The sequence below is a fragment of the Sparus aurata genome, chromosome 5, assembly GCF_900880675.1.
Source record: "Sparus aurata chromosome 5, fSpaAur1.1, whole genome shotgun sequence".
NCBI classification, from domain to species: Eukaryota; Metazoa; Chordata; class Actinopteri; order Spariformes; family Sparidae; genus Sparus; species Sparus aurata.
This window is the reverse complement of record NC_044191.1, coordinates 7337855-7355086: the sequence shown is the minus strand read 5'-3', so window position 1 is coordinate 7355086 and position 17232 is coordinate 7337855. Positions and strand designations below refer to the sequence as shown.

Sequence of the window (17232 nt, the reverse complement as noted above, 5' to 3'; positions counted from 1 at the left end):
TTGTGACTGTTCTTTTAATCAACAGTTAATCTCTGAGACATTTAGGTGGATTAGGACTGTTACCTGTTTGGGGCTCTGTAGGACCTCCTGTGCGGTCGTGGTAGCTAGGATGGCCCTGTTGCTTCCAGTGCTTAGCTGTAAAGTCATGGAGAGGCCTGTAACCACTTGGATCCCCAACTCTGAAATAGTCACTTTGTCATCCACAACTGTGATGGTTGTTTTTCCCAAGATTGTGTCAGACAGTGGAGAAAACACCTGTCACAGAACAATATCAGATACAGTATATTAATGAGGGTACTGCAGACTATATGGCCTTACCAGGAGCCGTTCAGTTGCCCCTGTTTAAAGTTGAACTTGGGTCCGAGTAGAACTGAACAGTGAGGTTCTGAAAATGAATATCCCATCTATATCTCAAGTCGAGGATGATCATTATCAGCCATAATGTCTTAACCATCTGAGATAGACTTACCACTAGCTCTAAGATTGTGAAACAATGATATATGCTCCTGTTGAGGCTGCAAGTCCATATGATACTAACACACTACCCACAAAGTAAGGTCCCACAAATCCTAAAGTGTAACAGCAACGTCTCTAATCGGTCAAACTCACTGTTACCATGGACGTTTTTACCAAGCCTGTGAAAGTCCTGGTGGTTAGCAAGTTAATGCTACCACAATTGGATTGTTTAAGTTACATTTACCACAGAGCGACCATGATTTCCCTCTCGACATGCTGCACTTTTTTAGAGATGAGGAAAAGTGTCCAAAGAGGTAAAAATCACTGCAAATCAGACCCTGTATGAGTTTTTGTGAGTTGGAAGCTGTGGGAAAAGAATCATTCATAAATAATATGCCTTTGCCCTCTTTCTGTTTTACATTCATTTTTATTTATTTTCTTAGATTTTGGATTTTAGATTTTAGATTTTTTATCTCTGAGTAAAATCTTTATGGTTAATATTCATCTTGTAGTTGATTGACGAGGTTTAAGGATAAGTTCACACAAACATTGATGATATTCAGTCATTATCTACTAACCTGACCTCCATGCTGACGGAGAGTAAGGTGAAGTTTAGTAGCCCACAAAACATTTCTGGAGCTTCGTAGCTAAATAGCGTTGTAGCATTCTCCTCAACAACTGAAGTAGGTGGGGATTTGTTTTAAAGTTCAAGTCTCCAGAAGCCCCGAGATCCAAGTGAAGTCTTGTCATATCAATTTGGGATCTCTTTGGGAGACTTGGATTATGCTGGATGAGCTGTATGGACCCATTTTTCCCCCATTATATCAGTTGCGTAGAAGGACTTTGGCAACACTGTTTTACTATGAAGCTCCAGAGATGTTTTGTGGAATATAAAACTTCACCTGACTTTCCATCAGTCCTTTGGACCGGGACAATTTGGGATGATCACTGCTGAGCTCTATAAAATTTAAACCCAACTTTTCTGTACTCTTTGATCAGACAAAAAGACAAAAGACCATTTACTTCTTGCTGTGGTGTTGGTCACAGGCTGCCGAGGCCAACCTTAACTTTATTTCAGTTTAATACCTGGATGCTGGTGGTCCCGAGGTCTCGCCCTGACAGCACCCTTCCTGCCTGCAGCCTTGCCACTCGAGTGTCCTCCACCTTCATGAAGTATCGAACAAGCTTTGTGACATCCACCTGCCAATCCGAGCCCAGGAAGTAGACCTTAGGATCCCGAGGATCTTCCTGCTCTGCCATAAAGTGAGTCAGCACCCGCACCATGGCATGCTGAAACTGGAGCATGCAGCCCTTCCCCTTCTTGTCGTCTTCCTCACTGTTCCAGCCAGCTCTGGGACATGAGCACAGAAACACACGTGTGGGTCACACCTGTCACACATTAAATGCTTTGAGCAACTAGACTCCAATCACTCAAGCCCATCTCTTTGCTTGATTGGATCACATTGAGATATTGCAGCACATTATGTAATGGAATCAAAACCCTAAACCCTTGGAGAGATATGATTTGGATTTGTGTGAGCTAAAAGATGCTTCTAGAAATCTCATCTGGAAAACAAATAAAAGTAGTTTTTATGTAAATTGGTTGTTGTGTGTCCCACCTTTTCGAGGTCAGTATGGGGACCCTCCAGCTTTTGATCTGGCTCAGCTCTGTGTCTGACACCTCAATCTGGAGGGGAAGTCGGGGCATCCAAACGTTCAGTTCAAGCTGAGCACTCAGGTAGCTGTAGGTAAAGTTTACCATCATCTTCACCTTGCCCCTCGTCTCTTTGCCATTCACAAAAACATAGTCGCACCTGTCCGACACCTGGTTAGGAGGAAATAATATATAAAGGGAACAATCCATCACAACATGAATATATTATCATTTTAATTTCCCTGATAATATCAAAGATTTTGCGTAAGTACGTTCAAGTAAACAATCTATATCAAACTCTGAATGAGACGGTAGTCAATGAGGGAGATGTTAGTCATCTCACCAATGACAAAAAATAATCAAATATTCTCATAAAAGTCACTATTTTAACAAATAGGCCATTCTTACAGCAACAAATGGCCTTGCGGCAGTTTTGCACTGCATGCGTTACCATAGTAATGTCAGCTTGCTGTAATAAACCACTGCGATGATCACCAGTCCGAAGCGTTAGGAAGAGGCAGCACTGCAATTTTATGTTAATCAAAATATCATGTGGTGCTGCGCCGAACATCAGTCCTTCACAGCCAAGTGCATTCATTACTGTGTAATTTCAAAAGTGACCTTGGCAAGTTTGGGCGACTGCTCAAAGATCTCATGGATATTTTGAGACACGAGTCAAGAGGTTTTTTTCTGGGTTCTCTCAACAACCACTGCTTTAAACAAATTAGATAATTAACACAGCATTGAAATTCTGTCACCAGCTTCTGGAAGTGCACAGGGGAGTGGAGGGGGGGGGCAGTGGCAAGTAGCAAGAGGATGTGCTGTCACAGGGATATGCTATTTTTGAGAGGATATTGTGTCATCATTGCATCTGAGCGTCAGTCATCCTGAACCCATGACCAGAGCTTAAGCCTTAGAATGGCCACATCACTGTGTGTCATCCTCACTGCTAACTGAGATGCTCTGACTGACCTATTCTCTGAGAGTAATCCTATGCTTGATTTATATCCAAAGAGCAGATTTACGTTTAAATATGTGGCGCTGAAAGCCCTTGAACAATTGTTATGGAAAATATCTAATGCAAGCATGGAACAATAGACAAGAACCGACTTTGTTGAAGTCCTCTGGAGTGCTCATGGTTTTAATTGGGTGTGGAGGCAGTCAACCAGTCATCCATGATCTAAGACACTGAGCTCTTTCTTTTTCAGACAAGCATCTTCCAAGAGCTACACTGAACTTCTGTGAGCAATGCGCAAATAATATTGTGAAGCATCAGTTGAAAGGGAATGCCACTTTAATGTGGCAACCGCCCACTCATCCTAGTCGGTCTCATTCTGCAGCCAAGAATATCCCTCAATGTTTTTGGTTTCAAAGTAAATATTTATTAAAATCGGATTTGACTTTCATCTTTGAGCACAGTATTAAAGACTGGCAGTAATTTAAAAAGGCTGAAATGCATGTGTCACTGACACAACTGTGACTACTTTCCTTGTGCAAATAACCCAAGTTAAATAAGTTCTAATGATTATGCAGAATTACTGTAACATATCTTTTCAAAGGGGCGAATTAAGTTCAGGAATTACACTGAGTTCAGACTTGATGTAAATCAGTTAGTCAAATTGCTCTACCATGTCATAAAGCGTCCTGATTAATCAACCATGTAGACATCCAATGCGCAATATGTCTCTGCTTAAAATGTTCAAGTGCCAATCCTTCAATCCCAAACTGACTAAGAGAATGTCTGTGCACATTTTAAGTCTCTCCATAATTCATGCATATTTTAAAAAAAACCTCTCCATCACTTCAGATTAGAGGTTGTTTTGCTTTTGTTTTGTCACATGAGCGATCCATTCTACATAAATTCTTTCTCATCTATCACTAGCAGATTTGATACTCTTCAGGCACACCAGAAGAGAAAAAAAAAATCTGAGTCAAGCTGTTAGACTAAGAAGATTAAAGGGAATATTTGTGACTGAAGCTGCTCGCTGGTCAGCAAATACACTGTGAGCTACAGTAGGCTTAGGACAACAACAAAGACGGCTACATTACAGAGTGGAAAAGAATTATTTAGGCCATACCCGGCCTCTTGACATCCTCATGTAATCCTGCTTTTCTTCTAACTGACACCCAGCTGCACTTTAATACATGTGCATTTACTGTATACACTGTGCTGTGGATCTCCTCAGAGAGAGACACTCTGAACAGAATATTATTAGGCGAGACGTGTTGTTTGCTAAATCTGCTTGGGGATGAATTTGACCAGAAACCTTATTACGGTCTGGAGTTTACTGCGTGTTATGTGTTTATTCTTTGCTTACAATCCCACTTTTTACCCTTGAGTAAATACATTCACAGCCTCTGACCTTAGGGTCCAGGGACCCGACTTTCAATTTCATCAGTAAACAAAGCCGGCTTTTGGCAGTCAGCCGTGCTCAGGTCTGCGGGATAAAAGGGACAAGTCACCGGATGGGAGCACTGTGGCAGACTGTGAGGTCATCTGTGGTGAGCGATTCAGCCCAGTGGCTGTTCGTTGTTCGGGGTGATTGATGGGTGATGTTGTTGGATCCCAGCTAATAGTTTGTTATACCGTGTGGAAAAGAGGCAGAGAGCAGAGGTGACTTTGGCACGACTTATTTGTCTGCACCTGTCCTTACTATCAAACATGAAACTGACCTTGCCCCCATGGAGCCTTTTTTTTTTTGTTTTGTTTTACAGTCACCACAAATTGCCCCCATGCCACTTACTGTAAAGGGCGGGACAAGACACAGACATCTCACATTTCTCCATCTATTGCAGCTAGAATCATCCTCTGTTCTCGTATTACCATTTACTGTACATGTAGTGATGAGATATTTTTTACATGACTCCTCCACAGCAAAATTGAAGGTTGAATGAAGAGCCTTTTTATTGTCAATGTGTCCTCATTAGAAAAGAGCTTTTATGAAGCATTAATGCTACAATAAAATTATTGCACTCATAATGTGTAAAACATGTGTAGAAACTTATGAGGATGTTATTTCAGGCTAGAGGTCACTTATTTCCTCTATAGTATGTGAAAGCATGGAACATTTAGCAAAACTAAATCCTACCTTGAGAACATCTTCATCAGTGGAGCTACAGTCAGTGTAGTCAGACACATCAGTTATTACTCCGTCTTCTTCCACAGCTACTGTCCTCACAGGCATTACCACCTTCTTTCCAGTCAGGATAGCTGTATTCAGGATCTCTGTGTCCTGCAGAGAGGAAAATAATTCCATATAATAGAATCACACATACAGTAAATCTCTTTTAATTTGACATTTTCGACATTCAGCCCTCAGCGCCATCTGTGGGGGCGCTATTGAGTTTTATGCCTGTCTAAAATGTTTGTTTATTTGTTTATATTGGTTTACACACATACAAATAATACAGATCAATATAGATATGAGCAACAACAGATGTGATGGAGAGGTGCAAATGCCTCAGAGGGGCTTGATCTAGGCCCTCTCCAGTGCAGAAACGTGTTTATTTAGTCCCACGGACGTAAATTGGGGGGGGGGGGGGGGGTGGGGGGGGGTTGGGGGCCTACATGTCCCCTGCACTTTTTCAAAAGGCTGTTTTGGTCCCCTGCACTTTTTACCGTCCAAAAACAATGTTACGCTACAGTAAACAGAGACCGGTCAAGCACTAGGACCAAGCGGAAAACAGCCGCTCGAGCCGAAGCCTGTTTCCATTAGTTTAGGCCGCCCACAAGCTCCTCGATTGGCTCTGCCATTTCTTGTGTGATTGGCCGTCCCCACTGTCACTCTACCTTGCTTGCACACCGGTCTGCTAGTTGCCCAGGAGTCCTTATTAATCTGCCACTGTAAGTTGGGCGTTTGTTCTGCCTGGGTCACGTCCGCTGGAAGGATTGTAATATCAGAGGTTTTATTTACATTAACGTTTGAATCGGTGTCCATGTGCGTGCGTGATTGCGTGTGTGTATGTGTGTTTGGTAATTAGGCGCAGCCAGAATGTCTAAAAAAAAGGAGACATAAGAGACTTCTATAGAAGTCAAAGTGTAAGTTACCGTAAATTACCAAATAAGAGCCGGGGTGTTTATTTGTTTCAGTCACTTTAACAGACCAGGCATTTATTTGTGACCAGGCGGCAATTTGGGATTGGCGTTTAATTCCTTCCTCTCAAAAATCCGGGATGAAAATGTCACAAACTTCGCCAGCTTCTCTGTGAATTCTCTGGCATCCTTCTGGGCAATAGTTGTCTTGCGGCGGAGGAAATGATTCCGCCAACCAGCACTCGCGGCAAACTCCTCATCTCTGCTTTCACTCGTACATTTGTTTCGCCATCGCCCTGATCATTTTGCGGGACACTCTCTTGTGGCGTGCCCGTTTGCTGATAACCCATCCCCGCACGTTTATCTCAAGCTCCTCGCTAGCCTTCTTCCTCCCTCCACCAGGCAGCCTGGTCCTTGCTGTCTTCCTCGGACAGACGCTAAAGCTCAGTTTGATTTTTTCGCCAATCTCTCACTCTCTTGGGGTCAACAGAGAAACGTCTAGCGGCTGCTTCTCCTGAGTTTTCCTCTGCAAATTTTACGACAGAAATGTTAAATTGCCAGTCATACTTTTTATTTTTTTGTTGCACCAGAGCCATGGCGATCATCAATGTGATATTGACTGACAGAAAGCAAGCTCAACGCGTGAGAAAGGCGAAGAAGAAAAACATGCAGTGTCAGTGGTCAGGTCTTCTTCCTTGATTTAAAAAAATGAATAAATAAATTAGACCCGGCATTTATTGGAACCGGCGGTTACTTATCAAAATATACACCTGCACCTGGCGTTTAAAGGGGACGATAGTTTGATAGTTTGATGATAAAAGAATTCTGCGGAGGCAAGGCTGGGTGGAATGATAGAGCAATCTTTATTAAAACAGAATCTAGAGCCTTGAGTCCGGTTCAGAAGCGGCCGCGTTCTGATATTATCAAATCTCTGGAAAAAGCAATGCCAAAATGCTTCTCCCTCTGCCCGATCAGAACTCCTATCAGCCCTTGATCTACGGAGTTCTACCAAGTGCCACCCCCCTCTTCTCTCTCTGCACAGGCCTTTAGAGACCCTTTTCCAGTACACACCCACTTCTTCTAATTGGTCATTTTGGTATATTATCCAATAGATTAAAAGAGGAGTTGACCTGTCTCCCTGCTCTTCTCCCATAACTCATCTGACCTGGCTGCAGTCAACTGTAGGTCTTGTCCCCAAAATGACCCAAATGGGTTCCCCATCCTTCTACGGGAACATAAACATTTGGGCATCTCCGACCTTTTGGCGGGGGCCAACCTCAGGTTTTAGTACTTTATGATGGCCTGCCGTCTGCTAACCTTTAGCACTCACCCAGTTGAAAAACTACTCTAGGACCCCTGGAGCTTTGAGCCTCACTCTGTCTGCACTCCTTAACTCACAAGAGGAGAAACAATTAGTCATCATTCAATCTACACTAAGTAAACTCAAAAATCAGAATGTGTTGCCATCCAGATACCTCAGGACCCTGCAGTTAATTGAAACCCGCCTATTATTCGGTCATTTCCGTACTCATAGAAATGCGTTACACCCATCCTGCAACACCTTCACTGGCTCCCACTAAAGCAGCATATCCACTTCAAGATCCTCCTCATCAATTACAAAGCTCTCAATAATCTTGTAAAGTGTCTTTGAGTCTCGAGTTGAAAGTGCTGATAAATAAAATGTATTATTATTATTGTAATAATGATAATAATAACTGTAGAGCCTCAACAATGCAAAGATTTAAAAAGCTTATATTTTATGCCAAAGAAATACACTTATTTCCATGTATTAAAAAAAAACACCAACGATGAAAGATTCAGGGAAAAATACAATAAAACCTTGGATTACAAATGTGATTTTATACATCCAAACTCATGAGAATTGTAAAACTAAACTATACCTGATTATTAAATCAGGTATTTTAAGATATCTTTAAATAGTGTAAATCTAATGTTAAATGAATGGCATATCATTTTATTAAATCAAATATTTATTTCGAATACAAGATTTCACAAAGATGATTTAATAAAACCCAACTACCAACATCTTCAATTTCAAGCCTGATTATCTGCATTATAATGGTGCTCAATCATATTTAAAAGTCACTGCTTTTTTCTATATGTGCAAATATACTTGAGTAAACATTAAAATACTAAAACAACATCTCACATCAAATTAAAGCTAAAAACTGTATTTACGGAAAGTTACTGTGTCTTTATGAGATAAAGGAAGTGCATCAGAAGAGTGATCACAGAACCATTTGTTTTTCTTTCGTGATTTTCTGCACCCAAACTGGCTGCGAGTGTCGTCACAACCTGACAAAACTGTGAACTAAATGAGTGACATGTCCATGCAACAAAGGAAGGTTTTGAGATAGGAGTACTGTAAAAAGGAAAAAACAGGCTGATGGTAGATGAGACAGGGGCGATGAAGTGTAACTCAGTGACTCAGCAGTCCTGATGAGGTAAGAAGTGCCAGTCCCCCCCTGTGGGAAGCCAGGGGGTGAGCTTAGGGGGAGTTGAGGCTGCTTGATGACCAGGTCACCACATGGAAGTAAGAGCTAATCTTGGACTTTTGTGCACAGGCATGTTCCTCAGAGCGATGATCAGACATGATCAAACGGACGTGGACTAAGAATAATCTCTCTGTCCTTTAATGCTCAATGTATTATTAAATATGGCAGATGTAGCAGGGAAGTGTCCACTAATCGCAGGGTAAGTTGGTTTGATCCCTGGGTGATTCTGGCCACATGTCGAAGTCTCCCCGAGCAAGTCACCGAGCCCCTATTGCTCAGGATGATTAGGCCAGCGGCTTTCATGGTAGCTGTCTTCAAGTTGTAAAGTGCTTTGGATAATAACGCTATATGAATACAGTGTGTGTGTATTTGTACAGATGTGAATTTATATGCATGGATGCATAATCAAAGCATGAAAATTAAGCAGATGGATATGTTTTGTCCTCCATGGAAACATACTGTTGCAAATGAAGTTGAAATAATTCAATATAGTGTGTGTGCCCATGTGTGTGAATTAGCACGAGAGCAGTGAAGTGCTTCTCGGTCAAGTTCTGGGAATGATCAGTTGAATCAAATTTAACAAGACACTCGTCTACTCAGTACAAAAATGAAGCAGATGGATACGAGTCCCTCGACTGTAACAACTGGTGTAAATGAGGCTGAAATAATTGAACATCATTTTTTTCAAATTGTCATTAGAATTTAGTTAAAAAATACAGATCTTAAGCCTGTGTCAGGGAGGCTTTCACCATTATATAGAAGTATTGAGCAGCAGCACTAGCTGGAGTTCACAGAGCAAGGCTAAGAGTGATCAGTCAGCGTTAATGTCCCCTCGAGCAGACCATCAAATCTCCTCATGTTTGGCCCCCTGCCTGAGGTCGGCTTCTAATCCACAAGAGAGATGAACCATGTCAAATTCACAAATCAGGACACTGAAGTCTACCCTCATAACTTCAAGCACTTTGGGACTATTATGATGGAAATGCAGCAGAGAGAATTGTGAAATAGAAGTCACATCCTGCCCGAAAGTATGACGTAAGGATATAATCATTCTTAACTTTTTAATTGTATAAATTAAATATTTAATCGATATCTTTGGTTGAACAACTTTTAAGAAACAGACTAACAGCAGTCTAAGTTTATTTTGTGACTGAGTGATGTCAGTCTTTGTCATTGTGTAAAACCTTGCGTAGGAAGATTAACCCTTTTCCGACCTGTATTATCATCCGACAGCTGTATGTGCAGGGGTGAGTGCACTAAAGACGCATTGAGGACACATCTGAGATCCGATCACTCGTGTGAACACATTCAGAGGTTGTCTGGGCCTCATGTGACCACATTCTCCAAGCAGTTTGTTCAGAAATGTGTCCTGGGCCACATTGAAGGACAGCCTACTCAACTGACATCCTCTGTGAAACATCAACAAGAAGAAGAAGCCACAACAACAGGCAGAATTGATTACACACAGTCCACTGTGAATTGTCCACCTGTGATCAGATTACTCAGGAAGGACGTTTATATGAAGTCTGAAGTGGCCATTGATCCCAGTGACATGTCAGCTGGTGACAGATTAAATATTGTTATTCAAGTGGTTTAACCTCTTGTTTAATGTTCCTTATTCAACAGTAGAGATTATGTCATCTATTAATCATAGAGGTAGCATGATAAATAGGCCTGCGGCACCAAAATAGCAGCACATGAAGCAGCTGTTAGGCGAAGAGGATGACCACATATTGCACGCCAGAACAGAGCATAACAACACAGAAGAGAGACATCAGCTAGCTGACAGTCAACAACACAAGGTCACACTCTGCTCAAAATAGAACCCATTTACTAAACAATCCAAAGGAAATCTAGTCTTCTGTGTATGCAAACCAGACAGGAATGGATCAGAGCAGAGTGCATTTTCTGATATTTTCATGCATCGACGCATAAAGGATGCCGTCCAAGTGTTGGTATTATTGGAAAAACTCTGTCACAGCATTGGATGCCAGTATTAATAATGATTAGTTGTGACATGGAAGCTGTCACCTAACTCACCATCACAAGAGGGGCCAGGCCAACGAAGTCTCTCTGAGTAGTGAAGATCCTCATGGCTCCTTCAGTCTTGGCTTCATTCTTGAATGTGCTTGGTAGTTCCAGCTTCCAGATGATCACCTGACTGTCGAGAGGACTGCTTAGCTCATCCACCTCGAAGTCCATCTGAAGCACCTCCAGCAGACTGCTCTCGAGCCTGCAGGAGAAACAGGAATGGTTAGAAACAAACATTTAAAAAAGTTACTTTCGAAAAAGTGATGTGCAAATTAGCAAAACATTACAAAATATATGTCACTGCGGCATTCCATTCTCATATTATGTTTGTATCATTTGGTTCAAGAAGTGCTTCATTTGCATTTTCTGTGAGGGATATAATTCTTTAACTTCCTTCCAAATGCAAATTAGCAACATAATGACAGAATCTTTCCACCACAACAGCTGACACTTCATATGATTATTTCGCCATTGGGGTCTAACAATTCTTTTCCCACACAGTGAACTCCTGTCGAGAATTATGTCTGAATTAATGTGTAGTGCCGTGCTTATACTACAGTGTATCCTGCACTCTGGCCTGTGGCTCATTGTTTTCAGAGCAGGACGAGTCAGTGTGGATCCAAATCTAAGGGCTGGGAGCCCAAAGGAAAGTGCATCAGTGTGCTTTTGTTCTATTTTGCCTTTGTCTGATGAAGACACACTTTGAATTAGAATGTGTGACATTTAGTTTGATAAATAGCAATAGCAAGAGTCTACAGGCATGCTAGCAGCTCTGAGGCACTGTAGTGCTTACAGGTGAATGCTAACATTAGCATGCTAACATGCCTCCAGCACAGAAACCTTTGTGCTCTAGTTTTCTTTAGGTCGTCATCTCTTTGAATGTATAACCTGCTAAAATACCCAAGTGCTTTTCATCACATAACAACAGATAACTGAGTGGCAGCGGAGGAATAAGTCTTTGGTTCTTCTATTGTCGTAAAAGTAGTAATAATACAATGTAGAAATATTCTTTTACAAGTTCAAATTGTGCATTAATACTTGTCACTGAAAGTGAAAGTGTTTCCAAGTGTTATTATTGTGTGCCGTGTTGCAAATACAACTCGTTTATTTCCGTTTTCCTCAGAGTAGCAACTACCAACAACAAAACATGTTTATTAATTTATTATAATTGTAAAGCAGGTGTGAAAGCAGATAGAAAAAGTGCCAGGCTGCCAGCCTGACTGACAGATTTGAATAGCATAGTGAAAGCAAGGTTTTTTATTTATTTATTATTTTATTTTTTTATTATTATTATTATGCAAATGGTATTAAAAAATGCAAAATGGTATTTTTGTGTCACAAAAAATACAAAAAAACACAACAAACATCTGGCTGGCCAACTCGAACCTTATGGCAAGCCAACTTTTGGCCTGTTCTATCACTGTTGCATTGTGCAATTAGCTTCTACATCATAATTATGCATCAAAGTAGGAAAAAAAAAAGTTGTCTTGGCAGCATAAGTAAAAGTATAACTGTTTGAACATCAAACATTAAATTAATAAAGTAAAAGTACTTATCATGCACCATGATCGATTATTTTTTGTATTATTAAACTAAATCTGCAAAGAAACTGGTGACTTAAATTATTAAATAAATGAGTAGAGTAGAAGCATAAAGTAGAATGAAACAGAAAGTGCATCAAAACTGTTTTTGGGCAGCAGTTAAGTAAATATACGAGTGACTTTCTACCACCGCTGAATTGACACATTTTGCCCTGACAGAGCCCGACTTTATCCTCATTGTCAGGTTTGAGTGTCAGGCGCAATCACTTTAACCACTGACCGGGAGTTTGGTGGCATTTCTGCTGTGACACACTGACAGTTAAGAACGCATCAATAAGACCTAATTTACTGTATGATGCAATGGCAGTATGCAATAGGTCTCAAAAGGTCTTGCATTCACCATGTATGGATTCACTCACCTCACTCTGATGGAAAGCAGTGTGAAGTTTGATGTCCACAAAACATTTTTGGAGCTTAATATACACAATTAATATATAAAATAGCTCCTTACTGCTAATCTGTCGTAATTCAAGCCAAAAGCTTTAGCACGCACCCCATCTGAAGTGGGTGCATGACTTGTTGTATAGTATAGTATATACTATAATGGTATATTTTGTTGATTAAGTAATGGTGCAACACTGTTTTGCCTCAACACTCCAGTTTTAGAGACTACAAAACTTCAACTTGAATTTTGAACTGTTCCCTCAATATCTACACTCAGACGTCTGCCTTTATTTCATATTTAGGAAGCTGTTTTGTGGTAGAACACAACCTGATTAAGATTTAGACTCAAAATTGTGCTCAAAATTCAAAGTGAGATGCTATGAATTTGGCCGCATGAATGGAAAATGTAGAGATTTTAGGAGAGGGATGTGATCCCAGAAGCTGTGGCAAGACATAATAAAAAATAAAATAAAAACTAAGACAAAAAAGGAAGAGAGCTGAATTTCTCTATGCTGACCCTACCCTTGAGTTTCCAATATTGCTAAATGTGAAATGAATAAATGCTGGTTCAAGGACAGCATCACCCTGCATACACAACAACATATAAGCCTTAACTTATAATGGCCTCTCAGCAATGCCAGCTAGAACAAAGTGTCTTGGCCATAAATTCAATTTTCTCCCATGGCCCGAGTACGATTTTTTTTCTTAACTGTATTGTACCATAGAAAAATCCTATATATACTGGTGTATAGAAGTACAAAACGCATGCACTTACCCACATGGACATTATCAGACTCAGTGCATGTGTATGTGCATGTTATAAATATCTGTGTCAGAGCTGTGGAGACGCACAGTAAGTCCTGCTACTGCATGAAAATGACCTCTGAAGGGCTGCATACCAGCTGCCTCTATGCGTTAAAGCAACAACAATTGGAGAAACTGCAAATCATATTTTGTTAATCCCCCATTAAGTTCCAAAACTGAACAACAAAGCATAAAAATGCCCTTCTCTGTGTCCCCATCTCATTTACTAGTCCATTTTATCTGCCCTTATTAGGAGCAAGACAGATATTAAGTGTAATTGAATAATCTTAGCATATTGCTCAGACACCTGAGATTAAAAGATAATAAAGGCATTCTGGTCAGATGTCAAAACAAGATATGCTTGACTCGCATAAGCACGCCTATATCCCCTTAAGTATGCATTAACACAGATATCCTGATAAGATAGGGTATGTTGCCGTGATATTTACACCCTCAGTCATTCTTGTGAGGCTTGCAGCTTCAACAACGTGTCGACGGCCAACAGTCTGTATGTGAATTGCAGTGCTTTAATATTAAGATCCGAACCGAGCAGCTGCAGCAGAGGATAAACAGGCTTTAATGTATGGATACAGCAAATATTTTAGTGCTCACTTAAGCCAGTAAGACAGAAAGTCAGAGGATCCCAATACACTCTGCAGGGGTTCTGTTAGTTTCATGACATTTTGGAGCGGATTAGCTGAAATGACTGAGTGAAAGAACATGTTAACCCACAAAGTTGTGATAAACAATGTCATAATCCACGCCAAACGGGGAAAACAACTTAATGAGGTCAAACCAATAATGACGAACGCAGATAAGGTCAACATTCTGGCTCTGCTTTAAAGCAAGCTGTGTCTATTGTTGTTTGACCTCTGAAGAGTCAGAGGCAGACAGACCCATGTGATCTGCTTCAGGAATTCTAAAGTCAAATTCATCCTTTGCTCTCGAGTGATGCTGTTCAATGGCTGCTAATTTTCGTTTTTTTCAGGGGACTGTTGGCCGCCTATTCTTTGGCAGCTCTTCTCCTGCCCTGCCAATCGTTCACACAGATTAGAGCGTTGGTTTTACAAGCGTTTCTTGGAGCTGCTCTAGAGGCGGAAATAATCTTACAGTTTGAGCTCAATCTCAGTGGATCAGTTTTAAGAGGCACTGGCAAGTCTGAATGGCAAAACAATGATTAAAATGAAGTGCACAACAACAGCATGAATACTATGTTGCTTTCAAGACCGCTGGACGGTGAGCTAGAACAATTAGCTCACATGGATGACAGCCACAGCAGAGTCCTGTCATCATCAGCATGCTTACACGCAGAAACACACATCATTTAGTGTAAATTATTATCTCTGTAGATAAAACTGCACCTTATTCTCTTGCACCTTATGTCCCACTTACCTTAAACTCCAAGATACCTCAGCATTTTATTTTATTTACTTCAGTATTTTATCTTATTTTATAACTGCTTAAGCATTTTATTGTATACATTACTTTATTGTTTTTTATTGTTTCTATATTTGGCCTTACATTTTGATTGTATTTGTACTTGAATGTACCTGCTGCTATGATGACCTAATTTCTATCTATCTATCTATCTATCTATCTACCTATCTACCTATCTATCTATCTATCTATCTATCTATCTATCTATCTATCTATCTATCTATCTATTTTCAAGGAAATTTCAGGACAATTTCCATCCATGGTTGTGATGCAAAAATCTTATATATTTGACAAGAAGGGTCAGTGAGTGTTCAGTTCCAATGTTGGGACACCTCATGATTTTGGGACTAGGGCATCTTTCCAGCACATTTGTGGTGGGAAAAAATAGATGTTTTGGATGACATTTCTGGATATCTCAATAGTCTTGCTTGTTATTTTAAGGATCAGCGATTATTTAAAGGCCGCGTTGGGCCTTTCCATCAACCAAGTTGTTTTGGCCCCTAAACCTAACCAGACATAAACACAAAAATGAATTAGAAAAGTAACCTAAAGAGACGTAGAGCTGCAACATGTTTCTACATATCCACGGTTCACAGAAATGTACATTTCTAACATTTATTCTGGCGATTGGGTTGGGCATTGAGGTAAAAAGTCAACATGTAAGACAGCTGGGGCTTAAAAGTCATCTCTGTCCTTCTTCAAAAAGGGTGTCCAGTAATCGCACGAGGCGTGCGTGTCAGTTAACAACAGAAAGCTGCACTGAGCTGAATTTGAAAGGACGTCTGAGGTAAGCTGCTTGTTGGGGAAAGGGTGCATCCCCTTTTAATGAGGTTATAGGTCAAATTAAAAGTACTTAGAGCCCAAAGACCTGATCAAACCAACCTGCAGATGTCTTGTAAACAGTTTTAGTGTTACATTTGAAAATGAATCATCAAAGATCTGTGTCATAGGTTAGAATATTCAATCTTTTTTCTTTTTTTTTTACTGCCTACTAGGAATGCATGGACATGGACAGCTGGTAAATGTTTAGGAATTGTTAAAGCAGAAAGGAGATGTGGCCGGGAAAGGAGAAAAGAAATATCTGTGTATAAGGGGCAGCTTTACAGGAGCACCTGCAGCCAACCTGTGCTTAGAGACTGAAAGACATGTCCTCCCAGGACACAGCACAGTAGGCCTCTGCAGTAAGCCGTTGTCAGGCTCATACTGCACAGATGGTTTGTATTCTACTCCGCAGGTGCAGAGACAAATGCTGCCATGCTTTGTAGAATATACATTACAGTAGTTCCACTTTTAACAGTGACCAACAGCACATGAAAGATTTGCTTTGGAGCTTTCTAGTGTGATTTCCATTCAAACAATAGCAATTTAGGCCGATGAATATATGATAAATCTGCCAGTGACAGCAAAAATAGACATAGATAGCACACAGTAGCATAAAGAGTAAAGTGATGAGAACCGACTTGCCTTTTCCCAGGTATGGGAGCCTTCCTCTGACAAACAACAGCAATGGCACCATCAGCACCCATATCCAGAGTGATGTCCCACAGTAAAGAGTTAGTGGGTGTCGCTGTTCGAAAGGTCACACCTTTCTTTACTGTCGCTCTGTGAAAAGTCAAAAGTGTAAAAGGTCAAGAACATGGTAAATGGAAGTCCCATACTAATAACAACCAGTGGTTATCTAGTTTTCTATAATGTGAACAATTAACCAAACATATTTGTTGAAATTTTCTGATCCTATTTTTTCCATTCTTTGTGACGAATGATGTTATGGATTGTTCCCAATCCCGGTGTATAGCACATTCAAACTTTCACATAGAAATACAGAATAGGTTTGATTTATTAATTCAAACAACCTATCCAAGTTGTGATAATAAATCGAAGACAGCAAGAATACATCCTCATATATCAGATATTAGGCATTGAATAGTGAAGAAAAGGTATTTATTAGAATTAGAGGAGCAATCAATCAAATTAAAACAAAAAGTGGCAGAAACTGAGAAAATGTCAAAAATCTGTAATGTACTACCACCAACACCCCACCCTCATCTACCCACATGTACTCATGCATTTCAAACAGCAAAGAAAGCATTGGTCTGTCTGTTCCTCCTTAAGTGCGCTCATTATTTAAACTGAACAAATGGATCATTAATTTTCTTTGCTTCTAATTTGTAAATGGGAAGCATTATGCAGCTGAACATGCAAACCTTCCCGTTGGACCTCCACAGCATAACAGCTTGCATGTAGGGTAAATGTTAATGAGATATTCTTCAACAAAAAAATGAAATCAAGTAAGACCAGGGCATGCATGCACATAAA

At 40.4% G+C, this 17232-nt stretch overlaps 1 protein-coding gene across 1 annotated transcript in view; it reads right to left on the bottom strand.

Moving 5' to 3' along the window:
- The window catches only part of LOC115581455 (transmembrane protein 132D), a 37839-nt gene that overhangs the window by 2541 nt on the left and 18066 nt on the right, over positions 1–17232 (bottom strand). Inside the window, exons 3-8 of the mRNA XM_030416533.1 lie at positions 16381–16518; positions 10700–10892; positions 5200–5343; positions 2076–2281; positions 1543–1807; positions 64–255 (exon numbers count right to left, since the gene is read on the bottom strand). Coding sequence (XP_030272393.1) covers positions 64–255; positions 1543–1807; positions 2076–2281; positions 5200–5343; positions 10700–10892; positions 16381–16518 — 1138 coding nt within the window. The remainder of the gene's footprint in view (positions 1–63; positions 256–1542; positions 1808–2075; positions 2282–5199; positions 5344–10699; positions 10893–16380; positions 16519–17232) is intronic.